Source organism: Amblyraja radiata, chromosome 17, assembly GCF_010909765.2.
Source record: "Amblyraja radiata isolate CabotCenter1 chromosome 17, sAmbRad1.1.pri, whole genome shotgun sequence".
In the NCBI taxonomy this organism is placed as follows: domain Eukaryota; kingdom Metazoa; phylum Chordata; class Chondrichthyes; order Rajiformes; family Rajidae; genus Amblyraja; species Amblyraja radiata.
The window spans coordinates 47,465,941-47,492,124 of NC_045972.1; the positions used below are offsets into that span (position 1 = coordinate 47,465,941).

A 26,184-nucleotide genomic window follows, 5' to 3' on the forward strand; every position below is an offset into this window, starting at 1 on the left:
TATCTCATTAACTCCAATCCATTGTGCATCGTTCTCCACTAGTACAGGAAGCAGGATGTGTGATTGGGTCAGAGAGTGCAGGATCAGCCATGAATGCTCGAGTAGACGATGGAATACTCATTTTCTCCCACACCCTTGGTTCTACGAGCCATCTTACTGCCCCTCGCCTCTGCTTCCACATATGTTGGGACCTAAGAATAACTGATTCTGTTGTCTTGTCTACACAATGCCAATTGGCTCCTATATAATAAATTTAAAGAACCCGAACCATTGGAGATTAGGCTGAGATTGCTATAATATTTAAATCAACCTAGATGCTTGGCTGAATGAATGGTACGGACAAAGGTACTTGGTTGGTAAAAAAGGAATAATTAATAGATATATAGCGGGTGGTGGTTTGAAATTAGGGTTATTGTACCATAAGAATCAGAGCTGGTCCTAGTTTCAAACTCGAGTTTAACTATTGACAGATTTAATACATTATCTGATTTGGCAAATTGAGATGTATTTATTTTGGTGGAATAAAAACATAAGATGTGGAGGACAAGATGCAAAAATATAATTCCTCCAAAGTACAGCTTTAGTTTCAAATTGGGGCAGTCTTGCCCGAAGGCAAAACACTGCAGATGCTGGAGATGTGACATCAGCAGAAAATGCTAGAAATACACGGCACGTCAGGCTATGTCTGGAGAGAGAAACAAATGTTTTATGTAGATCCTAATGTCCTTTCAGCAGAACTCAGAAATATTGGGTGATAAGCCCCAGACAATACTGAGAGGGTGGTCAATCATAGGATTGCATGCCAGCGGAAAAAAAGGTGAAAAAAAGACTACTGACTGCTACAGTTATTACAAATCAGATTGAATATACACTTATGATTGTGGCAACTCAATTTAAAGTCCCAGCGTATTGAAAAGCCACATTGAATGCCACCTGCCTGCAAAGAAGGTGTGTGTCATTCCATCAGCACCCACCTTTTTTTTACAGCCGTTCCAAGATGCCATACAGTAATACAGACCCCGCTTTTGAATTCCTTCCTGCAGAATCACATTTAGTCCAGACAAATGAAATCATGAAACACAAGTCTTCACAGTCAATAGCAAATGTACCGATTGTTAATAATATACATTTCAAGGCCTACCATTGTGAGCCAATAACAATAATATACTCTGAGTTTTAATGAGGGAAGCTTGGAGCAATTAATAATTCTGAATACATTTTCATTCTAAGTTGATGGAATAAAGATTTACTACACGGAAACAGTACAGAAAACCCACTGTATGGGTGATTTTCCTGATTCTATCTTTACTAATTCTATTTACCAGCACATGGTCTGTAGCTTTATGCGGTGGTGATTCTAATTCAGATTAGTTTGTTGTCATAGATACCAGAGTTCAGGAAACTCCTTGTTCGAATGAAGCTTGTAGAGTAAACAGTACACGGGGTAATGATAGGTAAACAATAAATACAATGTCATATGCAAAAGAGCAGAATACTGTAAAGATTGTAGTATAATCTGAAGTACTGCAGGGGGAAAAAACACAAATAACAGTAACTGGAAGAGGTAGTATTAAGAGCTGGAGTATGTAGCAGCACCTTGGATGGGGTGTGAAAGAGTGGTCATTGGATCTGGTGTTAGTGGGGAAGACGTTGTTCTTAAGTCTAGATGTCCGGGCTTTCAAGCTCCTGCCTTCTCCCAGAAGCTAAAAGAGAGTAACAGGAATGGCATGGGTGGCAGACATCTTTGATGATACCTCCCGGCTTACTGATGCAACCCACTGTGGAGATGGACTGGATAGAAGGAAGTGACGCGCCTGTGCTGTGTTCACTGTTCTCCAGAAACTCCAGTGGTCAAGGGCAGAGCAGTTGCCGTGCCAGACTGAGATGCATCCTGTGACATAACCGATCTTCTCAGACCCTAAGTGAATATGGTGATGCACTTTCTTTGTCACTCATCCGTATGAAGCGACCTGTTTGGGGTTGATGGTGTTATGGAAGCTGAGGAAGCTGAAGCTGTCGATCATCTCTCCAGCAGCTCTTTGATGAGGATGGTGTGTGTTCCCTCTTCCTTCTACCCCCCTTTCCTTGGGTTAACACCTAACTGTTTCGGCTTGCTGATGTTAAGGACAAAGTTGTTAAAAGCTCATCTTTCACTTCTGATATTCCGGCTTCCAAAAACCCTCTTTCTCAGATCCTCTCCAAAACCTTTTGCCTCCTTACCTGAATACGTTTATTGGCCATGTAGTCACATACAAGGAATTTGCCTTGGTGCTCTGCCCGCAAGTGTCAACATGACATACAGTGACAGTTAGGAATGACACATAAAACATTAAACATTAATAATAAAACATTATTGATTAAACATGTGAATTACATAAAATACCAGAGCAAAAGGAGGCTACAGATTTTTGGTTAATGAGTAGAGCGACTGCTCGTGGAAACAAGGCTGTTTTTATGTCATGGCGGTGGCAGCTTTGACAGTCCAGAGTCGCTTTCCTGAGGGAAGTGATTCAAATAATTTGTGGCCAGGGTGAGAGGGATCAGAGATGATCTTACCCGCTCGCTTCCTGGCCCTTGCAGTGTACAGTTCGTCAATAGAGGGAAGGTTGCAGCCAATAACCTTCTCAGCTGATCAGACGATTCGCTGCAGCCTCCGGATGTCGTGCTTGTTGGCTGAGCCAAACCAGACCATAATGGAGAAGGTGAGAACAGACTCTACGATGGCCGTGTAGAATTGGACCATCATTGCCTGTGGCAGATTGTGCTTCCTCAGCTGCCTCAGGAAGTACATCCTATGTTGTGCCTTTTTGACTGTGGAGTTGATGGTGCCCCCCCCCCCCCCCCATTTAAGGTCCTTGGAGATGATGGTTCCCAGGAACTTAAAATACTCAACAGATGTTTTTGATGGTGTGGGGACGGGGAGCTTTCCTAAAGTCTACAATCAATTCCACTGTATTAAGAGCATTGAGCTCCAGGTTGTTGTGATGGCACCAGGACGTCTAGCCCTATAGTTGTTAGTTCTTCCAATGTGTTTCACTTCAGACGTATGATTTTTAAAAAATGATGCCCCATGCTCATGCTTTTGATGGTGAGGAGTGTCATGTCCATGATGCAACCAGTCAGGATACTTTTGCATTTGTTGATGTTTGGTTGATGATTTGATGGCATGCGGAATCTCTTTTGTCTTCTAAGAAAGTAGAGGTGCTGACATGCCTCCTTTATGATGTTTAAGAAAGAACTGCAGATGCTGGAAACATCGAAGGTAGACAAAAATGATGGAGGAACTCAGCGGGTGAGGCAGCATTTATGGAGCGAAGGAAATAAGCAACGTTTCGGGTCGGGACCCTTCAGACTGATGTGAGGGGGGGGGCGGGAAGAAGAAAGGAAGAGGCCGAGACAGTGAGCTGAGGGAGAGCAGAGAAGGGGAGGAGAAAGCAAGGACTACCTGAAATTAGAGAAGTCAATGTTCATACTGCTGGGTTGTAAACTGCCCAAGTGAAATATGAGGTGCTGCTCCTCCAATTTACGGTGGCCCTCACTCTGGCCATGGAGGAGGCCCAGGACAGAAAGGTCGGATTTGGAATGGGAGGGGGAGTTGATGTGCAGAGCCACCGGGAGATCAGGTAGGTTAATGCGAACCGAGCGGAGGTGTTGGGCGAACCGAGCGCCAAGTCTACGCTTGGTCTCACCGATGTAGAGCAGCTGACATCTAGAGCAGCGGAAGCAATAGATGAGGTTGGAGGAGGTGCAGGTGAACCTCTGCCGCACCTGGAAGGACTGCTTGGGTCCTTGAATGGAGTCAAGGGGGAGGTAAAGTGACAAGTGTAGCATGTGCACATAGTGCACCAAGCAGTGACCTGGTGCACAGACCATGATCTCTTACTCAACTCATCAAAAACAAAAGAACTCATCATCGACCTAAGACGCCAGCCATCCCCCAAAACTCCTGTGCTCATTAAAGGTGAATCCATCTTCATCACTGACACTTTCAAACTCCTTGGAACCCACATCAGCAACAACCTCAAATGGAGGACAAACGCAGACCACATCTATGGAAAAGCCCAGCAAAGACTTTTCCATCTCCGACAGCTAAGGAAGTTCAGAGTAAGGTCTCATCTCATGCTCCTCTTCTATACAGCCATCATCGAAAGCATCCTCACTTCATCCATCACAGTCTGGTTCAGCAGTCTCCACTCACTCTCCCGGAAGAAATTACAGCGCATCATAAACAGAACATCCAAAATTATTGGCTTACCCCTACCATCCCTTGAATCACTTTACCACAAACGGACACTTCACAAAGCCCGCAAGATCATCTCTGACCCCACTCACCCTGCACACTATGCCTTTCAGCTACTGCCCTCTGGGAGGCGTTACAGGTCAATTGCCTCCAAAACAAACCGCTAAAAAAACTTTCATTCCCACTGCAATTAACTTTTTAAACGCTGTACGGTGAGGAAATACGAATAAGCATGGCCCTTATGTATTATGAAATGTGTCTGTTTGTATGTATATCTATGTTACAAGTTTAATGTTTGATGAAATGTTGGAACCTGGAGCTGTACTGAAAACAAATTCCACTAGCCTGGCTGTGTGGTCACTAAAATACAATACAAAAAATTTCCTGGCGTTGCAAGGGAAAGTGCCAGGAGAGGTGGTGGTTTGGGTGGGAAGGGACGAATTGACCAGGGAGTTACGGAGGGAGCGGTCTCTGCGGAAAGCAGACAGGGGAGGAGATGGGAAGATGTGGCCAGTGGTGGGATCCTGTTGGAGGTGGCGAAAATGTCGGAGGATTATTTGGCGTATGTGACGGCTGGTGAGGTGGAAGGTGAGGACAAGGGGGACTCTGCCCTTGTTACGAGTGGGGATGGGGAGTGAGAGCAGAGTTACGAGGTATAGAAGAGACCCTGGTGAAAGCCTCATTTGTAGTAGAAGAGGGGAACCCCAGTTCCCTGAAGAATGAGTACATCTCCAATGCCCTGGTGTGGAACACCTCATCCTGGGTGCAGGTGCGGCACAGACGGAGGAATTGGGAGTCTGAAGAAGGGTCTCGACCCGAAACGTTGCCTATTTCCTTTGCTCCATAGTTGCTGTCTCACCCGCTGAGTTTCCCCAGCATTTTTGTCTACCTTCGATTTTCCAGCATCTGCAGTTCCTTCTTAAACACTTCTTCAGACTGATTTCGGGGGGGCGGGAAAAAGAAAGGAAGAGGCGGAGACAGTAGGCTTGTGGGAGAGCTGGGAAGGGGGAAAGTCGCCTATTCCTCTCCATAGTTGCTGTCTCACCCGCTGAGTTCCTCCAGCATTTTTGTCTGCCTGCCTCTTTTATGATGACGTTTATGTGTTGAGCCCACATCTGAGTGGTTAACACCGAGGAATAGGAACCTCATGTTTCCTATCACTAAAATAACTCCCTCCTGTAACCAAGTTAATTTTGGATCTAATTTGCCAACGTCTTGCATCCCATTTGCTTGGATCTAACCCGTTGGACCAGTTTCACGCATAAGATCTCGTCAATTGTTGCTGAATTTCATTTACTTTACCTCTTCAAAAAAAGTCAGTCACATTATTAGACAGGAGGGAACCATGGTGATCACCTTTGATTAATCCCTGCATTTCCAACCACACATTGATGGTGTCCCTCAGATTTTTTTTCCCCCCAATTACTTCCTCCTCACAAGCTTGTGATTACCTGGCTGTTGTCTGCTGCCTTCCTGAATAAGTCAAGTTCAAGTTACACTTATTGTCACATGCACAAATTGGTACAGTGAGATTTGAGTTACCATACAGCGATACGAATAAAAAGAACACAATACACGATAGAATTTAACATGAACATTTCCCTCAACGTTTCCCACTGTGAGGGAAGGCAATAAAGTTCAGTCAACTTCCTCTTTGCTCACCCGTGGTCGGGACCTTTGAGCCCTCCGCAGTCGCCGCCGCTGCGGACGGCTCGATGTTCAGGCCCTCTCGCGGGATGATCGGAACTCCGACTTCGGAACGGAAGAACGCAAATAAACACTAATAATGGAATAAAAGGATTGCACTGGCTTGCCTTTAGTCATCTGGCAACTTGCCTGGGACCAGCAAAAAGGAGACATTTCACACTGATACCTTCTTCCACAACCACCCGTGCACAACTGGTAGGGTATTTCTTTCTGGAGATTTATATCACAGCCCAGGCAGTAAATTGAGTTAACCTACTCATTTGGTCGTTTAGGGAAAATTTGGTACTGTTCATCACAGAACTGGAATAGTAGGAGGTATTTTCCAGTTATTGTCACAATCAGCAAAGCACAATTAGAAAATCAGTTTTATCTTCCCCATTCGAGCATTTGTTTTTACTTCCCTTCAAAGAACGAATAACTCCTTCAACATAATGACATCCGCAGACCAGCTTCTATTTTATTTTCCTCCTGTCACTGGGCCACTTCTGCCCATTCTTGGTCAATATCACCCTGTCACTATCTACAGGGCATCTACTCCATCACTGCCTCCCTTCCAGCCAATCCCCTAGCTCTGCCAGCTGCTTTGTGATGCAATTCACAGGAAGTAGAAATGGAGACTTGAACTTGGCCATTCTGTCGATTTTAGCCATAAGATTTCTATTGTCTATCTATCTATCTACCTATATTATGCTATGTCATGCTCTCATCCTTCCAGGGGTGCTGCCATGTACTCTTGCTCTTAACGTTGCCTTGTTAGGTCATTATCGACTTTAGGTTTTTATACTATTTAGTATGTCACTACAATCTGCACCGTTTTGCAGTTGTCGTTGGATTTATAGTTCTACTTATTGTGTTTATTTTGTCCTCTGAGTTTCACGCAGATAAGAAGTTTAATTGCATCATGGTGTAAATGGGAAAAACGAATCTGAATTAGGACTATCTGGCACATTCCTTGGGTGTCTTATTTGTAAATTGGATTTTTCCTCTGCTGTATTTTTGCCAAACGTATTCATATACATTCAGCATAAAGAGTAAATGAATGTTTGCAATTGTTATTTAACAAACGATTTAATGGAAAACATATACAGGCTAAATCAAATGTTTTAGCAATTCATTTGTTCCTTAATTCATTTTTCTTAAGGCATACCGCAAGTTGGCTAAGGAATACCATCCAGACAAAAACCCAAATGCTGGTGACAAGGTAAAGATTTTTTAAATTAAAACATTGCTGTGATTTAAGGAGCAATATGGTGAGAATGAGCTCCTGGCATTTTAGTGGAGGTAAGGAATTGCCCTGAGCTGGCATAAACTCAATAGGCCAAATGGCAATGGCTTGGGTGGCAAGGAAATGTTTAAAATATAAATTAATTGCTTGCACAGTTATCTTGCTTTCCAAAATGCCTTCAGTGATAGATGTGTTTGTTTACCTTTCTAAATAATGCCCTGAATCCAAAGTAGTATTGATGGAGGTGCTTGAGAACATGCAGCTTGATATACTTGACCCATCCAAATCAAATCTTGTTAATAATGTCTTCCTCTCGTGGATGTGTAACTCCATCCTGGGCAGCTTCCATAGGTGCCAGATGTCATTCAGTGCTTCCCATTAACATGGCATCCACACCTCCATTCCAAGCACAAAATGGTGAAGGTGCAGGATTTTATTTGATGGCAATATTAATGTCCTTTCTGTCATTCTTCTGTCAGATATTTTTGTTAATTGTCTAGGAAATGAGCCATGATCACATTGAATGGCGGTGCTGGCTCGAAGGGCCAAACGGCCTACTCCTGCACCTATTGTCTATTGAAACTAAATGAAACATGCATTCATAATGATAGTGGAAATCAAAATCCCAGTTCAAGTTGATTGAAAATTAAAATCTTTGTCTTGTTATTGTTTCCATCCAATAACTATTCTCAAATGGCAAGCAAAATTGATTAACCATGTTTATTATGGAATGTAGAGTTATGACCCAGATTGCTCACCAAATGTCTAACCTTCTTATGTTGCCGTTAAGTGAATAGAGGAATTCCACCATATAGGTGCGTTGGCTACATCTTTGGTAATTGGTTACAGCATTTTTGCAACTACACCTGTTTGCCAAGTATTTTGGTTGTGACCTTTTGCTAGATTACTTGTGAAAGACATCGCCGTTGCACACAATAAAACCTTGTTTTTAGTTGGGACATTTTTCATTGAGTGAATTGATTGTCGGTCCCAAAGTGGCAGAGGTGGAGTTGATGTTTATGTTGGGGTGGAAACTTATGTTTCATGGATGGAAACTGCCAACACAAATATTTGTAATGTATAATCAGTCGTGCTTTCATTATAGTCTTGCTTTTCAACTAAATGGCTGGCCGCAAAATCTTGTTTGAGCATGTTTAAATCGATCGTTAAGATTTGAGAGCACTGAAACATATTCTTTTTCATCCACAGTTTAAAGAAATAAGCTTTGCATATGAAGTTTTATCGAACCCAGAGAAGCGAGAACTTTATGATCGTTATGGCGAACAAGGTCTGCGAGAGAGTGGTGGTGGAGGAAGTGGAATGGACGATATTTTCTCGCATATCTTTGGTGGGGGCCTCTTTGGGTTCATGGGTGGTCAAGGTAGAAACCGCAACAGTAGACGAAGGGGCGAGGATATGGTGCATCCCCTAAAGTGAGTGGATTTCTAATTTTTTCCAAGGCTCTCTTTTGGCCCAACAATTGCCCTGCTAAATGTGTTTTTTTTATTCATTCAACAGGGTTTCTTTAGAAGATTTGTATAATGCAAAGACGACTAAACTACAGCTGAGCAAAAATGTTCTTTGCAGTTCGTGTAGTGGGTAAGTTGTGCATTATTTGAGCAAAGAGGAAGCTTAATCCAGAAATGTATTTGATGTTTTCAAAAATATTTAATGTTGAGGTCTTGGTTAGAATAAGATCTGACAAAGTTCATTCTTGCAAAAACCCTACCAAAAACAGCAATTTAGTGCTGGAGGGTGCAATGTTGACCCTTGTATCAGAAGCTTGTTGCTCTTCAATGAACATGCTGGGGGTGGGGGCAAGATGACTTCAAATTTGAATGCAGTCATCTAAAAGTTGCATGCATTTAATAAAACATGAAGTTTGCTTGGATTTTTTTAAATTGCGGCTCTGAAACTCTTCAACTGAACCTTCCAGTTATAAAAAGAACTCTTATCACAGTTTAATTTGGTCGTACTTTCTGAAGGACATTGCAGATGTTCTCCTTTGAAGGCACTAATTTCTAAAATTGCCGTGTTCTTGATATTGTGGCTACTTGTTAATTAACTGAATCAATGGTGACCTTGGATGGTGCGTCTTATTTTGTCATTAGATAGTCATCTTTACTGATCTTTTCAAAGGAAGATGTAAACCTTCAAAAATTCAGCTCTTTTTATGTCGTGATTTAATAAATAGGATACGTAAACATAGAAAATAGGTGCAGGAGGAGGCCATTCGGCCCTTCAAGCCAGCACCGCCATTCATTGTGATCATGGCTGATCGTCCCCTATCAATAACCGTGCCAGCCTTCTCCCCATATCCCTTGACCCCACTAGCCCCTAGAGCTCTATCTAACTCTCTTAAATCCACACATTGACTTGGCCTCCACTGCCCTCTGTGGCAGGGAATTCCATAAATTCACAACTCTCTGGGTGAAAAAGTTTTTTCTCATCTCAGTCTTAAATGACCTCCCCTTTATTCTAAGACTGTGACCCCTGGTTCTGGACTCGCCCAACATTGGGGAAATTTTTCCTGCATCTAGCTTGTCCAGTCCTTTTATAATTTTATATGTTTCTATAAGATCCCCCTCATCCTTCTAAACTCCAGTGAATACAAGAGTATTTTTATGAATTTGCATCGGCTCAGTATTTCTTTGGTGCCTTTTTAGTTACCCTGTTCTATCGACTATATCATCTTTGTCGGCTCTTGTCGCCCAGGCTATTTCTCCGGGATTAATCTTGATCAAATCTATTTACATTTTTAAGTCTTCGTATTGTAAAAGACTGAGTGAAAGTCGATTTTGTGTTCAAATATTCAAAAAAGATCTAACACAGTTCTTAAAAGTGCCATTCTCTAAATAGCACTGTTAAGTGGCAACGGTATTATTGAATACATCAGTTCTTTCTATTCATAGCATTCACTTTTTTAAACAGTCAGGGTGGAAAGCCAGGAGCTGTTCAAAAGTGCACTGCTTGCCGAGGACGAGGTGTGAGGATCATGATCAGACAGTTGGCACCAGGGATGGTTCAGCAGATGCAATCTGTGTGCTCCGATTGTAATGGAGAAGGTAAGTCCATGTCTACTGTTTACAAATACCACCTGGTGATTCGGCTTGCATGAGAGGGGCGTGAAGTAATCCCAGAGTGTTGGGAACAAATTTTAATTTGAGATATAGAGAGACATTGTAGTCTTGCTTACATTTGCTACCTAGATGTTTAAGAAGGAACTGCAGATGCTGGAAAATCGAAGGTAAGGCAAAAATGCTGGAGAAACTCAGCGGGTGAGGCAGCATCTATGGAGCGAAAGAAATAGGCGACGTTTCGTGTCGAGACCCTTCTCCATAGATGCTGCCTCACCCGCTAAGTTTCTCCAGCATTTTTGTCTTACCTTCGATTTTCCAGCATCTGCAGGAAGGAAATAGGTGACGTTTTGGGTCGAGACCCAGAAGGGTCTCGACCTGAAACGTCGCCTATTTCCTTCTCTCCATAGATGCTGCCTCGCCCGCTAAGTTTCACCAGCGTTTTTACTACATTGATGATAAGTGCAAGAGAAGTTGATCTTGGCTTATACTTGCAAGAAGGTCATGGCATATCTTGTCCAAATGATTACTGTGAAAAGCAAAGGCTGAAGGACTGTTTTCCAATGTTACTAAATGGTCAGATAGTTTAGGTCTTGAACTGTCCTTGTCTTGCAAAGATGTCACTACCAGTCCCTGAGCTGCATGGTTTTGACTTTATTGCCCTTTATCGGACCCAAACAACACACGAGGTTTTGAAACTGCCAGTGCACAATGAGATGGCAGCTTTTCACAGAGCAGCCTAAACTCAAATCAATCTGCTAGCACAGGCTTTGGAGCCTTTTGCCCTTTGTTGACATTTGTTCACCCGAGTGTGTGAAATATGTGGGTTTAAAGGGCGTTTATTTTACCAAATAATAATACATTGCTTACTGGAGGCATTTTATCATATTCAATTCTTATCTCCTGGAAAAATGTAGTGCGTGCTATGAAAAAAACATTTCTGCCATCAAGCCATGCTCAGCGACTCAGAATTAAATTGTGTGCTTTGATGTTGTTGCTATACCGTTTCAGAAAAATTATCCTGTCTCTGTCTCTCTCTCTCTCTCTCTCTCTCTCTCTCTCTCGCTCCCCCTCTATCTCTCTGTCTCTGTCTGTCTCTCTCTCTCTCTCTGTCTCTCGCTCTTTCCATCTGTCTCTGTCTCTCTCTGTCTCTGTCAATTCAATTCAATTTTCAATTAAAAAAAACTTTATTGGCATGATAAAATACATCGTTATATTGCCAAAGTATAAAACATAACATACATATTTAAAATGCATAAATATAAATACAAGTGTACAATGCATGGATAGATATGTCCCTGTACATATACTCGCAATAGACCTATAGCCCTTTATTGATTGCTACACGTTCTTGCAGCTGTAAGCAGTTTAACAGAATAGCAAGTTTAGCAAGGTAAATTTTAGTTTTTTGAAAGTTTGCTCCCTTAGCCCGTGCCCTACCTAACTTGTGGTGTGATGTTTTTGAATGTTTCCAGGTGAGGTTATCAATGAGAAGGATCGATGCAAGAAATGCGAGGGGAAGAAGGTGATAAAGGAAGTGAAGATTTTAGAAGTCCATATAGATAAAGGAATGAAACATGGACAGCGTATTACGTTTAGTGGAGAAGCTGACCAGTCTCCTGGCGTGGAGCCTGGGGACATCATCCTCGTTCTGCAGGAGAAGGAAAACGAGGTTCGTGACTGCACGTTAATAGATTCAATGTTGACACTTCTCATTGAGCTTGTTTTCAAGTTTTATTTGATCAAAGGGTTCAAAGGTTCATTTATTGTCACATACACCAATTGGTGTCGTGAAATTCAAGTTGCCATTGCAGCACACTAATAAGAATACAACACAACATTAAGGAGAATTTAACATAAAACATAAAAATCCCCCCACAATGGTTGCCACTGTGAGGGAAGGCACAAAGTCCAGTCGCCATCCCCTTGTCCACCCATAGTCGGGGCTTATTGAGACCTCCGCAGTCGCCGCTACGGCGGCCCGATGTTTCAGGCCCTTCTCGCCGGGTGATGGTGCTCTGGCGTCGAGAGAACCCTCTCAGCGGCTTGGGATATCTGGAACGGCCGCGGCTTCCGAAGCCAACGGAGCTCCACCACTGGCGATCTCGGCGAAAGATTCCAGGCTCCGCGATGTTAAAGTCAGCGCCGCGGCTGGCCGCTCCACAGTCCCGCAGCTCCGCGATTTTTCAACGGCGGACTCCGTATTCCGGAGCTCCAGCGTGGCGACCCGGGCAAGGCATCGCCCGCTCCACGATAGCGCTCCAGCGCTGTGCCGCCGCCGAAGCCATGGTTCTGGCTGGTCCCCTCAGGAAACGCCGCTCCAGACACGATGGTAGATCTATGGGAAACTGAGGTTTGTAACTGCTCGTTGACCAAAGGTTCACCCTTTGGGTTTCGTCCCGAAACGTTGCCTAATTCCTTCGCTCCATAGATGCTGCTGCACCCGCTGAGTTTCTCCAGTACTTTTGTCTACCTAAAGAGTTTTATTGTTCTCTGTTGGTGAAACTTTCATAGAAAGCTTAAACATTCAATGAAATGAAAGAATTATAGAGAATGTAGAGAAATACAACACGGGCTATGGAAAAAAGGGTGTTTCTGACATCAAAAAGGCTGCTTGCAGGCGGGTTTCTTGAGATGGAGTCCTTTGTTATCTGGGAACAACTTGCAGTTGTGAAGATCGATGTCCTCCATTGCTGATAGTGACTCGTAATCACGCACTTCAGGCCAGATCTGCTCAACCCTGATATAGTCAATGCAACAATATTTATATGTAAGTGAAACGGCATCTCCTGAACATGCTGGAGTAACTCAACGGGGCAGGCGGCATTTCTGGATGGAAGAAATGGGTGACATTTCGGGTCGAGACGGTCTGAAGAAGGGTCTCGACCCGAAACGTCACCCATTCCTTCTCTCCAGAGATGCTGCCTGTCCCGCTGAGTTACTCCAGCATTTTGTGTCTATCTTTGATTTAAACCAGCATCTTGCAGTACTTCTCCTGAACATTCAGCAGGTTAGCCAATACATATTTTGGCTGTTCTTTTATCCAGCAATCCTTCGAGCAAGGTGACTACAAGGCCGACCATAAGGTGTATTGTGTGCATCAACATCTGCAGTAGCTGAGGAAGTAGAAAAGGCATGCAGATTGTCCAAATTAATTCTTTAAATTCTTGGCTGGATGACAGTAATCACCATAGTCAAAAGAGTGATCTATATCCTTTAATTCGGTCTGATGCCGGTGATCAATTAAGATGCCCTTTCCTCTGCGAAGTACCACTAGTATAGACCAGAAATGAAGCCTGAAGTCAAGGGGAAAGAGCATAATCTGTGTGCTACAAATAGCCAATTTTCCCAATTGTTTAAAAAAAAGTGCTGAATAATTTAACTTGCTTTGATTGACAAGCTCCCAGGCGCTGTTGTCATTTCTCCAAGTGATCTACATTTGGGAATTACAGGGTTTGTTACACTAAAACAGATATTTGGGTGGTTGTGGATTGAGACTACGCTAAGATTTACACTATCTATAAAGGGGCCAACTCTCAGTGCAAAATATGAACACACTGGTGTTCAAATTTATAGGTAGGGAAAAATCTAGAAATAGGCAAAAGATGTCCAGCTCCTAGATCAATAATGTTGATGATCTTGTGAATTCCAGGCACAGCTAACATCTCAGAGCCAGAGTCATACTCCTAACCTTCTCCAACGCTGGGTTATTTAAGGCAAGGGGAATAGAATGGTGCTCAAATTCAGTGGTGCAGCAGGTAGAGCTGCTGCCTCACAGCGCCAGAGACCCAGCTTTGATCCTGACCTCTGGCGCTGCGTGTGTTGTTTGTAACAGAACGACAACATTTTTACTTGCTGTCGAATCAGAATCACACTTTATTCGCCAAGTATGTTTTGCAACATACGAGGAATTTCATTGGCCAGGTCAGTCATACAATTAAAAGTGTCTCGGGCACCATCTTGAGCAGCACAGGGGCTCCACAAGGAACTGTGCTGGCTCCGTTCCTGTTTACCATCTACACAGCGGATCTCCAATGGAACACCAACAGCTGCTTTTTGCAGAAGTTTTCGGATGATACAGCTGTTGTCGGCCTCATTAAAGGGGGCAATGAGGAGGAATACAGAGACATTATAAGTAACTTTGTGGAGTGGAGCGCACACAATAATCTCCATCTTAACACCAAAAAAACAAAGGAGATAGTTGTGGACTTTAGGAGGGGGAGGAGGAGGACTCAAGCAACGCCGATCACCATTAAGGGCACTGAGGTGGAGGTGGTTGCTAATCACAGGTACCTTGGGGTGCAGCTTGACAGTGAGCTGAACTGGAAGTGTCATATGGAGGCGGTGTACAGGAGGGGACAAAGCCGACTGTATTTTTTAAGGAGGCTGAGGTCTTTTAATATCTGCCAACCCCTACTGTGCAGTGTCTACCATTCAGTGGTGGCCAGTGCTCTGTTTTTTGCTGTGGCCTGTTGGGGAGATGGCGCCCGTATAGCAGATAAAAACAGATTGGACAAACTAATCAGGAAGGCCGGCTCAGTGGTCGGGGCTGAGCAACGAACGGTCCAGCAGGTGGCAGAGGCCAGAACACTAAATAAACTAGGTTCCATAATGACAAACCCCACTCACCCACTCCATGCCCTGAAGGTGATCAAGAGCAGCATCTTCAGCCAGAGGCTGATTGTACCAATGTGCAAAACGGAGAGATACAGGAAGTCCTGTTTACCAGCTGCTATAAGACTTTATAATGAGCATAAATAACTGCACTTTTTTTAAATTAATTGTATTTTAACTTGTATTTTAACGTATTTTAACTTGTTATGTATGAAAGCGTGGTGTTATGTTTGTCTTGAAGCTGTCGTGGCACTGTAATTTCCTGAAAAAGGATTATTAAAGGAATAATCAATCAATCAAAAAAAGCAACAGATCACTAAAAAAAACACATTTTAACATAAACATCCACCACAGTGACTCCTACACATTCCTCACTATGATGGAAGGCGAAATAAAGTTCAAGTCTCTTCCTTTTGTTCTTCCTCGAGCCCCCGTTGACGGGATGATCTTGACTCCCGTAGCCGTGGGCGTTCGGGCCCTCCGCGTCGAGGGGATGTCAGGTCCCCCGCGCCGGGCGATCAAACCTTGCGTCGGGGCTGGTCGAACCTTCCACGACGTTGGAGCTTCCCGACTAGCCTCTCCCGACTGCGAGCTCTTGATGATAAAGTCCGCGGTGGGAGCAATCCCAGGCAAGGGATCAGCTCCGATGTTAAGTCCGCGCCCCGCGGTGGGGCTCACGACAGTCCGAGGAGGCCTCCAGCTCCATCGATGGTAGGCTGTAGAGCCCGGAGAATGTGATCCGAAAATTGAACACATCTCCGGGAAGGTAAGAAGCTGGAAAAAAGTTTCCCCCGATCCCCTTCCCCCTCCCTCCACATAAAACAAACCGAAGAACATTAAAACAAGCTTTTAATAAACTAAAAAAATGACAAAAAGAAAGAAAATACGAACAGACTGCCGGCAGGGCTGCCATCTCCCCAGTGCCCCCTGGTCATTTGCCTCATTCGCATCTGGTCATTCACCTACGCATCTATTTTGCACATTTCTAACCTAATAATAATCCAGTGCCCTTTTTACGTTATTATTGAATAACGAGCGGCACGGTGGCGCAATGTTAGAGTCGCTGCCTTACGGCGCCAGAGACCTGGGTTTGATCCTGACTACAGGTGTTGTCTGTACAGAGTTTGTATGTTCTCCCCGTGACAGTGTGCGTTTCCTCCGAGTCCACCAGTTTCATTCCACATGCCAAAGACGTGCTGGTTTGTAGGTTAATTGGCCTCTAAATAGCCACTGGTGTGCAGGGAGCGGATGGGGAATGTGGGATAACAGAACGGATTTGAATGGGTGATCAATGGTCGGCGTGGGCCGAAGGGCTTGTTTCCATGCTATATCTCGAAAATAATTCACCTAAATGTTATATTTACATTATTAATAAAAGATCCCTGGCCCTAAAGTGAGGAAGTTAAGAGGAACCTATTTCACTTGGATGGAATCTGGCGCACAGCTCGACTGTTCTGTGGACAAGCTGTTGGAAACTTCAACATCCTGACCAATACCATCATCTCCAACTTCAACTGAATTATCACATCCACATCCTTGTAATACTTTGAAGAATTTGGGATGACGCCTCTCAATGGATTTTTTCCCAGCCCCAGTCCAGCATGGGTCAGCGGCCAGCTTTGTATAGTGTATTATTGTCACGTGTACTGAGGTGGTGTACACAAAGGGTGGTGGGTCTATGGAACAAGCTGCCGGAGGAGGTAGTTGAGGCAGGTACTATTGCCCCATTCAAGAAAAATTCAGTCCGAAATGTGGATAGGAAAGGGGTTAGTGGGATATGGGCCAAACACAGGCTGGTGGGGCTAGTGTAGATGGCGCATGTTAGTCAGTGTGGGCAAGTTGAGCAGAAGAGCCTGTTTCCACGCTGGATGACCACAGTGAAATGATTTTTTGTTGCGTGCTATCCATTCAGCAGAATGACTATACCTGTTTACAGTCAAACAAGCCATGTACAGTTACTGGATAAAGGGAATGACGTTTTCTGCAAGGTAAAGTCCAAATAAAGATAGTCTGGGGATCTCCAATGAGGAAGGTGGTAGGCTCTCCAGTTGGTGATAGGGTGGTTCAGTTGCCTAATTGCAGCTGGGAAGAAACGGTCCCTGAATCGGGAGGTGTGCGATGAGCCTCTGTGCAGAGCCCTTCCACAGGGCTGGCTGGCTCCTGCTTCTAGTTCCACACCCAGCTGGCAGGCATTGAGTGGGCTGAACATCGGAGAGGGCCAGTATCGCAAGATGGGTGATGTTTGGCTTCTGACTTGCACAAGTCACATGCAACCTCAGCTCATTCTTGAAGACCGAGTCAGAACACGTGTCGAAAATGGAACCTGATTCAGTCTCTACTCAGCCATTCTGTACAGCTCTTCCTTGCTGATCCCTTGCCTGAAAAAGGATCCAGATTGCTGAGCAAATCTCTCTTCTCCTTTTCCCCCTCTACCACCTGAAGCATCATATTGCCTCTCTGTCTGCCCTGATGTGGGCAAATTAGTCCACTCATGGAGCAAAGGTTCATACACACTGAATGAATTTCAACATGTGTTATCTTCCACAAACTTTGTGGTGTTTAGGCGTAGATATATTATTGTCATGTGTACGGAAGTACAGTGAAAAGCTTTGTTTTGCATGCTGTCCAAACAGATCACATAATACTTTTAAGGGGCGACACTGGCACAGAGGTAGTTGCTTTCTGTACCGAGTTTGTACGTTCTCCCTGTGACTGCGTGGGTTTCCTCTGTGTGCTCGTTTCCTCCTACATTTGAGAGATGTGCAGATTAATTGGCTCCTGTGAATTGCCCTTGGTGTGTAGGATGGAGCTAGTGTAACGGGAGTGGACTCAGTGGGCCAAAGGCCTTGTTTCCACTCTGTATCACTAAACAATACAATACCGTTTATTGTCATTTGAACCTCAAATGAAGTTCAAACGAAATTTGGTTTCTGCAGTCATACAACAAGAAAAGAACCAAGACACACAACCAACACAATTTACACAAACATCCATCACAGTGAATCTCCTCCTCACTGTGATGGAAGGCAAAGTCTTGTCTCTCCCCTGCTCTCCATTCTTTTCCCGATGTCAAAGCCCCCGGCGGGCGCTGGAAAGTCCTGCGGCCGTTAAGACTGTGCCGGGCGATGTGAGGCCCCGCTCCGGGTCTTGATGTTGGAGCCCCGGCGGGCGCTAGCAAGTCCCGCGGCCGTTAAAGCCGCGCCGGGCGATGTAAGGCCCCGCTACAGGTCATTTTCAACCCTGCAATTTGGGCGGGAGAAGTTGAGAAGTTGCCGTTGCGGGAGCTCCGAAAAGCGGTCTCCCACCAGGGACCCGCGAGCTCACGATGTTACCGTCCACCTAACTACACATAAATACAACCAGACCAATCTCGAGTACCAGAGGTAGAGCGAAGGAAGGGATAAGCACCTCAGCATGGCACCACAAAATTTCTACAGACTAATGGTTATCGCCTTATTTAATGCAAAAATAAATTGATGGGAGTAAATTCTGTGAAGTCCCTGGCACAATTAATTCATTTAAAGCGACCAAATGTAATTGTCATATACAACTGCCTCGTTCATTACTGCTTTATTGGTGGCTTATGTAGCTGTGAGACTACATTTTATTTTGCATGTATTTATGCATTCCTTTAATAGAATTGTCAAACAAAAGTTAATCATCTCATAATGTCAGTGCTATAAACTAATTAAATGCATGCAGTGTTCAAGCACAAACTAAAATTGGTAAACATGAAAACAAGAATTGAATTCAATCTCAAAAGTAATGATACAGCAATGGTTGCTTTTACAAAATGAGTCGGTAAAGTTATATTTGTCCATATGGAGCACAGTTGGAGTGCACTAATTGAAAAGCAAAGTGCTGAAAATGCCTGAGATGTGCAAATAAATGTGAATGCTAAAAATACTCTGGTCAGGTGGCATCTGTAGAGGGAACACTTGGAATATGTTGTCTGTTCTCTGCCCACAGATGAGACTTGCCATCTCAGTATATTCGGCATTCTATTTTTATTTTGGAGTACGTTTCCCGTGATGTGCCGTGCTCTAGCTGTTAATGTGCAGGAAGGAACTGCAGATGCTGGTTTACACCGAAGATAGACACAAAATGCTGGAGTAACTCAGCGTGTCAGGCAGCATCTCTGGGGAGAAGGAATGGGTGACGGTTCGGGTCGAGACCCTTCCTCAGAAGTGTCTGAAGATGGGTCGAGACCTGAAACGTCCCCCATTCCTTCTATCCAGAGATGCTGCCAGTCCCGCTGAGTTACTCCAGCATCTTGTGTCTATCTCTAGTTGTTAATACTCTAACATTGGTTCCCCTTAATTTACAGAACAACTAAAGATTGTTTTTGCTTTTCTAGGTGTTTCAGAGAGAGGGAAATGACTTGCACATGACCCACAAGATTGGTCTTGTTGAAGCACTCTGTGGTTTTCAGTTCACATTCCAACATTTGGATGGACGGCATATTGTTGTGAAGTATCCTCCAGGGAAAGTTATTGAACCAGGTACTGGCGGCACACTTAAGGGCCTGTCCCACTCACGCGATATTTTTCGTCGACTTGCTGGCACCCGTCATAGTCGCAGCAGGTCACCGAATATGTTGAACATGTTGAAAATCCAGCGGTGACCAGAAAAAGGTAGGACTCTTTGGCCGACTACTCACCACCATACAGGCGTCACCTCGCGACATGTCGACACGTGACTCCTGTATGGTGGTGAGTGGTCGCCCAAAGAGTCCTACCTTTTTCTGGTCGCTGCTGGATTTTCAACATGTTGAACATTTTCGGCGACCTGCTGCGACTATGACGGGTGCTGCCAAGGCGCCCAAAAAGTCGGGTAAGTGGGACAAGCCCTTTACCAATTTTCTCCTCTGGCATCTATTAACATATTTTTTGTAAATTGAAGCCTATTGGATATGGCAGTGGGAAATGATTGCATTTTCTATCCATATTAGTTGGCATTGGGAATTGATATTTACAAACATCTTGTTCTTGAGAGTTTTTTTGTTGTGCTTACATGCGTAGTAACTAAAATAACAGATTTTAAAACCCCCCCTCACCGATTACGCCGACCCTCACTACCTCCCCGATTCCTCCGAATCTACTCAAGCTTTTAAAACAAGCTAGCTGTGATAGTTTCTTTGGAACTCCATCTAATTTGTGCTCTAGCCCTATTGCTTGATTGGAAGAATGAAAAGTGGCTCTTTGGCCCAACTCATCCATGCCCGCCCATCTATGTCAGTCCCATTTACCTGTGTTAGACCCATAACCCTGAAAAACTTCAGTGGTCAGGTATCTGGCCAAATGTCTTTGCTATGGTACTTGCCTCAGCTACTCTGGCAGCTCATTCCACCCTGTGTGGGAGAACTTGGCTGCTTAGGTTCCTGTTAAATCTTTTCTCTCTCATCTTAAACCTAAAGCCTTGTCCCGCTTATGTGTCCTTGGCACGCTAATTACGCGACCTCGTGGTGGCGTTGAGGCTCGATGGTCCCGCGAAGGTCACGCGCGATTTCATTCGCCCGCACAGCCGTCTGGAGCGTGAAATTCTTTTAGCGAACGTTTTCCAAAACGCATTGATTCCTCCCCAGATCTGGGTATCCATGGAGATGGTCACGTGCACAGGTTTTCTTCTCCCCAAGGGGCAGGGAGTGAAGAGCTAGAGGACTTAAGGGCCTGTCCCACTTACGTGTCCTTGGCACGCAAACTACACGACCTCGTCTCCTCGCACGGGACTCCGAAATTTTATGTAGCGGACGAATTCTTCGCTCGCCGACGGCCTGTTGCGTAACTGACGACCAAAGTGGGACAGGCCCAAGACGCGTCTCACCTCCAACAGCAGCAGAAGCAGGCAGACGATCGCCGAACTCGGCCTGGGGCTCACGGCCGTTGCGGTCCGGATCCGCCCCCACTTCTACTCACAGAGCGGGGCCAAGAAAATTGAAGATAGACACACAATGCAGGAGTAACTCAGCGGGACCGGCAGCATCTCTGGAGAGAAGCAATGGGTGATGTTTCGTGTCAAGACCCTTCTTTCAGACTGAAGAAGAGTCTCGACACGAAATGTCACCAATTGCTTCTCTCCAGAGATGCTGCCTCGCCCGCTGAGTTACTCCAGCATTTTGTGTCTACCCTGGATGAATTGTGTCGGCGTTCTTCATTGTAGTGTTTTGATGCTCACTAGTGGTCCTCTCCATCTGAGAAATCGTACCTTTAAGTTTTTTTACATCATTCGTTTATTTTCGATGTAATTCCTTCCACAGGTTGTGTTCGCGTTGTTAAGGGTGAAGGAATGCCGCAGTATCGTAACCCCTTTGAGAAAGGAGACTTGTACATCAAATTTGATGTTCAGTTCCCTGAGCAGAATTGGATTAGCCCTGAGAAAATTGCCGTAAGTAGGAAGTTTGAATTTGTTTCAGTCAGTCAATCAAGTTTTCTAGCAAATAAGTAAGTAAGTAAGTTTACTGGCCAAGTATTCACATACAAGGAATTTGCCTTGGTGCTCCGCCCACAAGTAACAACATGACATACAGTGACAGTTACGAATGACTCAGAAAACACTAAACATTAATAATAATAAAACATTAATGATAAAACACCATTGATCAAGCATGTGAACCAACAAAATATCAGATCAAAGGGAGGCTACAGATTTTTGGCTGTTGAGTAGAGCAACTACTCGTGGATAAAAACTGTTTTTATGTCTGGCTGTGGCAGCTTTGAAAGTCCGGAGTCGCCTTCCAGAGGGAAGTGATTCAAAGAGTTTGTGGCCAGGGTGAGAGGGGTCATCTTTCCCGCTCGCTTCCTGGCCCTTGCAGTGTACAGTTCATCAATGGAGGGAAGGTTGCAGACAATAACCTTCTCTGCTGATCGGACGATTCGCTGCAGCCTCCAGGTGTCGTGCTAGGAGGCTGAGCCAAACCAGGATGGAGAAGGTGAGAACAGACTCTACGATGGCCGTGTAGAATTGGACCATCATTGCCTGTGGCAGATTGTGCTTCCTCAGCTGCTGCAGGAAGTACATACTCTGTTGTGCCTTTTTGACTGTGGAGTCGATGGTAGCCTCCCACTTAAGGTCCATGGAGATGATGGTTCACAGGAACTTAAAAGACTACACAGATGTGACTGGTGTTGTTGATGGTGAGTGGGATGAGGGGAGGGGGAGCTCACCTAAAGTCTACAATCAATTCCACTGTCTTAAGAGCATTGAGCTCTAGGTTGTTGCTACGGCAACAGGATGCCAGCTGTGACACTTCCTGTGTGTAGGCAGATTCCTCCCCATCCTGGATCAGTCCAATCAGGGTTGTGTCGTCCGCAAACTTGAGAAGCTTGACAGAGGTGTCTGTGGAGGTGCAGTCGTTGGTGTAGAGAGAGTAGAGGAGCGGGGAGAGTACACAGCTCTTATGCTGAGGGTCTGCGGGTCCAAGATGTGCTTTCCCAGCCTCACCTGCTGCTTCTTGTCTGTCAGGAAGTTGGTGAGCCACTGACAGAAGGGTTCAAGCACAGTCAACTCAGAAAGTTTTGAGTGTAGTAGCTCTGGCAAATAATGTTATCCTAGATTAGTCACAGAGTATTCCTTCTATTCTAGGGATAGTACATATTACTAAGAACATGATTATAGCAATATACCACAAACATTGAATGCTCCAGTTTTGAGTAATATCCCACGCAACCCTGACCTGAGTGCATGCCCAATATTGTACTTCCACTTGTATCCCTTTCTCTGCATTAACATTTCACTCCTCTCCTTGTCGCACCTTTTTACACCCAGATGCTTTCAAGAGAGAGCTAGATAGGGCTCTTAAAGATAGCGGAGTCGGGGGATATGGGGAGAAGGCAGGAACGGGGTACTGAATGTGGATGATCATCCATGTTCACATTGAATGGCTCGAAGGGCCGAATTGGCCGACTCCTGCACCTATTGTCTAGTGTCTCCTTTCTCTCCATTTCATCTCTAGCCTTTGGCCACTTCTCTGCCATTCAAACCAACTTCCCTCAGAAGGGTTTCGATCCGAAACGTCACCCATTCCTCCTACCCAGAGACACTGCCTGTCCCGCTGAGTTACTCCAGCATTTTGTGTTTTGTGTCTAGTATCTCCCTCACCAGTATCTACCTCTCAGTTGCCAGACTTTGTTCCACCACCGCACCGCCTCTTTTCTCCCTCCAACAACAATCAGTCTAAAGACCCGAAACGTCTCCTATCCATGTTCTCCAGAGATACGGCCTGACCCGCTGAGTGACTCCAGCACTCTGTGTTCTACGCAAGATTCCAGCATCTGCAGTTCCTTGTTTTCAAGAGCGGAACTCGCTATCAAAACATGGAGGGGACGGGGGGGACACAATTTTTTGTCATGTGTCCCTGATAGGACAATGAAATTCTTGCTTTGCCTCAGCACAACAGAACATAGTAGGCATTGACTACAGAACAGATCAGTGTGTCCATATACCATTATATAAATATATACACACATGAATAAATAAACAGATAATGGACTATTAATGTTCAGAGTTTTGTCCGAGCCAAGTTTAATAGCCTGATGTCTGTGGGGAAGTAGCTATTCCTGAACCTGGTCGTTGCAGTCTTCAGGTACCTGAAGGTAAGTGTGTGGGTCATTATTAGATACATTACTAGTATCATAGTTTATATGGTAGATTTAACCAGGAAAACATTTTTTTGTTTTTAACGTTTTCTATAATGAAAGATGTGCGATATCAATGCTTGTGCTGTGTTCAGGAACTGGAAGATCTCCTCCCAGCCAGACCTGATGTCCCCGAGATGATTGGCGATGTGGAGGAGGTGGATCTGCAGGAGTTCGACAACTCTCGCGGCACTGCTGGAGGCCTCAGGCGGGAGGCGTACAACGATAGCTCTGACGAGGAGGGGGGCCACCACACTGGCCCAGGCGTCCAGTGCGCCCATCAGTAAAACTTTGATAAAACACTTGCAAACCATGTTCTGTTCAGTTTTGGATATTTTCAGGTTTCATCTGATTTTGCTAAGAGCCAAGCTGGACTTTGTCACGACTTAATCCAGAGGAACTCTGACGGACATCTCTTCGCTGTATATGTAACTTTTAATTATATTTACCGAATGTATAATTTAAAGTCAACTAACCATGGCACAGTGTGAGGTGCTCAATTCTTTGACACCTATGCAGAGGAGCGGCTGGTGAAAATTAAACGTATATCACAAATTTGTCTGTCCTTGTTTCTGCTTTTTTAAAGAAAAATGTTTCTGTACATTCTTTGCTTTCTGCTGCCATTTTAAAAAAAGAGTTTTCTCGATGTTTTAAAGCCCTTATTTGTGTACACTTGACTATGGGCTGAAATCACATGAGCTGCTAACGTAAATAGTTAAAGACTAGTGGTGCACATATCTCCAAACAGCTGCATGTCACCCCAAGTGGAACTTCATCTATAAGTTTGAGAGCTTCAAAAAAAAAAATCAAAATAATGTGGTTATAAGGTTCTTTTCGAGAATCTTAGTTCTGTGGTTGTTAAGTAATGACTTTAAATGGCAACAGAGGAACATTTTTTTTAACTCTGAGCCTGTGCTTGCAAGCTGGACCCATTCTGTTCACTTTATAAAGCTTGGACTAGGTTTTATTTTGCTTTTTTCTTTTCCTTCCCCTCCTCCTTGCCTTATTCTGGCAAAGTCTTTGGACCATTCTGCATTGTAACACTGATAATGTGCTCTTTCCATATTCAAACTGTTATTTCTGAAGTCCAAAATTGAGTCGTATGTTTAAAATGTTTGTTCAAATTAAAAAAGGTTTTGGAAAAGTTACAATCATTTGTATGCACTGTTAAGTATTTGGCTGGTTTGACCATTTTTGAAGCAGGCATGTTAAAGATGTAAACCATTTACTAGAAATGCTGTGAAGTCTGATTTAAAACAAAAATATATAGCAAATTATAACAAACTTGAAACCTGGCCTGCAACGAGTGAAATGGATGGTATTGATTAAAGATGATAATGGGCATTTATTTTGGAATCATTGTGTGGAGGCTGTGAATATATAATGTGAACCCTGATAAAAACACTGGATCCATTCTTTTTATTTGAGCAAAATCTAGTCGTGTCTCGGTAAAGATTGTCCTCATTGCTCCATAGCTGAACACTAGCAAGATGCGTGCAGTCTTCTTAAATGCTGAGCTCTTTTTATAAAAACACTAAATTAACACCAGGTCAAAGGAGTCACCAAAGGTCGCGGAGAAGAAAAGGCAGAGATATCATTATAAAATCAGAATTATGAAAGCTTGCAATTATGGATGTTTAGAGTAAGTTGCTGAAAATATTTAAATATGAGACTCCTCTGAGTTTATTGACATTAGTGCGTACCTAGTTGACATCAGCGAGGCTGGACTTGCCTGTAATTTTGTATACCTTGTGGAGAAGGCAGTGTAAGGATAAGAGGGAAGTCTTTTAGGACCGAGATGAGAAAAAAAATTCACACAGAGAGTGGTGAATCTGTGGAATTCTCCGCCACAGAAGGTAGTTGAGGCCAGTTCATTGGCTATATTTAAGAGGGAGTTAGATGTGGCCCTTGTGGCTAAAGGGATCAGGGGGGGAAGGCAGGTACAGGATACTGAGTTGGATGATCATATTGAATGGCGGTGCAGGCTCGAATGGCCAGTCCTGCACCTATTTTCTATGTAAGAGCAGATTGAGATTATCTGGTGAATTTACCCACTTTTCATCACCAACTATCGCATCTTATTACATTTCTGAATGTTTGAGGAGAGAGTAATCCTAAAGCAAACATGCACAAGATGCTAGAAATCCAAAATTAAAAAGAAAAGGCAGTAAATGTTTTTACATATAAATACAAGTTATATTTTAAATTTAAATATAATGCTCTGCTAATATCTCAGGTTGCCGAGCAAGGGGAACGTTGAAAATAAGAATAGTTTTGAGGCTGCAGAAATAGGATTGTAAGCTGGAAAGATTGAATGATTCGTGTCATAAGTCCAGCTGAGAAGATGGCAGAGGCTTCAGAAACAATAAGAGGTCTCCTATGGTCGTGAGAGGTCTCCAAAGAGTCGTAGCTGAATTTTCAACATGTTGAAAATGTTGGCGACCTATCACGGGTGGCGGCAGTCGCCTATAAAGGTCGCGTAAGTGGGACAGGCCCTTTAGGTTACTCAGCCATTCAATCATGGCTGATCTATTTCTCCCTCCTAACCCCATTCACCTGCCTTCTCCCCATAACCCCAGACACCTGCACTAATCAAGAATCTATCTAAGATATTTCTGCATATCTTTCATTAATTTGTTCTACGTACTTTCTATATCTCTCATTTCCCTTTCCCCTTGATTCACTCTG

At 44.1% G+C, this 26,184-nt stretch overlaps 1 protein-coding gene across 1 annotated transcript in view; it reads left to right on the forward strand.

The window, feature by feature from the left end:
- The window catches only part of dnaja2 (DnaJ heat shock protein family (Hsp40) member A2), a 28,296-nt gene extending 3,444 nt beyond the window's left edge, over nucleotides 1–24,852 (forward strand). The window contains exons 2-9 of the mRNA XM_033036405.1: nucleotides 7,089–7,148; nucleotides 8,382–8,605; nucleotides 8,691–8,771; nucleotides 10,104–10,237; nucleotides 11,725–11,921; nucleotides 19,221–19,365; nucleotides 21,120–21,247; nucleotides 23,592–24,852. Coding sequence (XP_032892296.1) covers nucleotides 7,089–7,148; nucleotides 8,382–8,605; nucleotides 8,691–8,771; nucleotides 10,104–10,237; nucleotides 11,725–11,921; nucleotides 19,221–19,365; nucleotides 21,120–21,247; nucleotides 23,592–23,783 — 1,161 coding nt within the window. The 3' untranslated portion in view covers nucleotides 23,784–24,852. The remainder of the gene's footprint in view (nucleotides 1–7,088; nucleotides 7,149–8,381; nucleotides 8,606–8,690; nucleotides 8,772–10,103; nucleotides 10,238–11,724; nucleotides 11,922–19,220; nucleotides 19,366–21,119; nucleotides 21,248–23,591) is intronic.
- The last annotated feature ends 1,332 nt before the right edge of the window (nucleotides 24,853–26,184 follow it).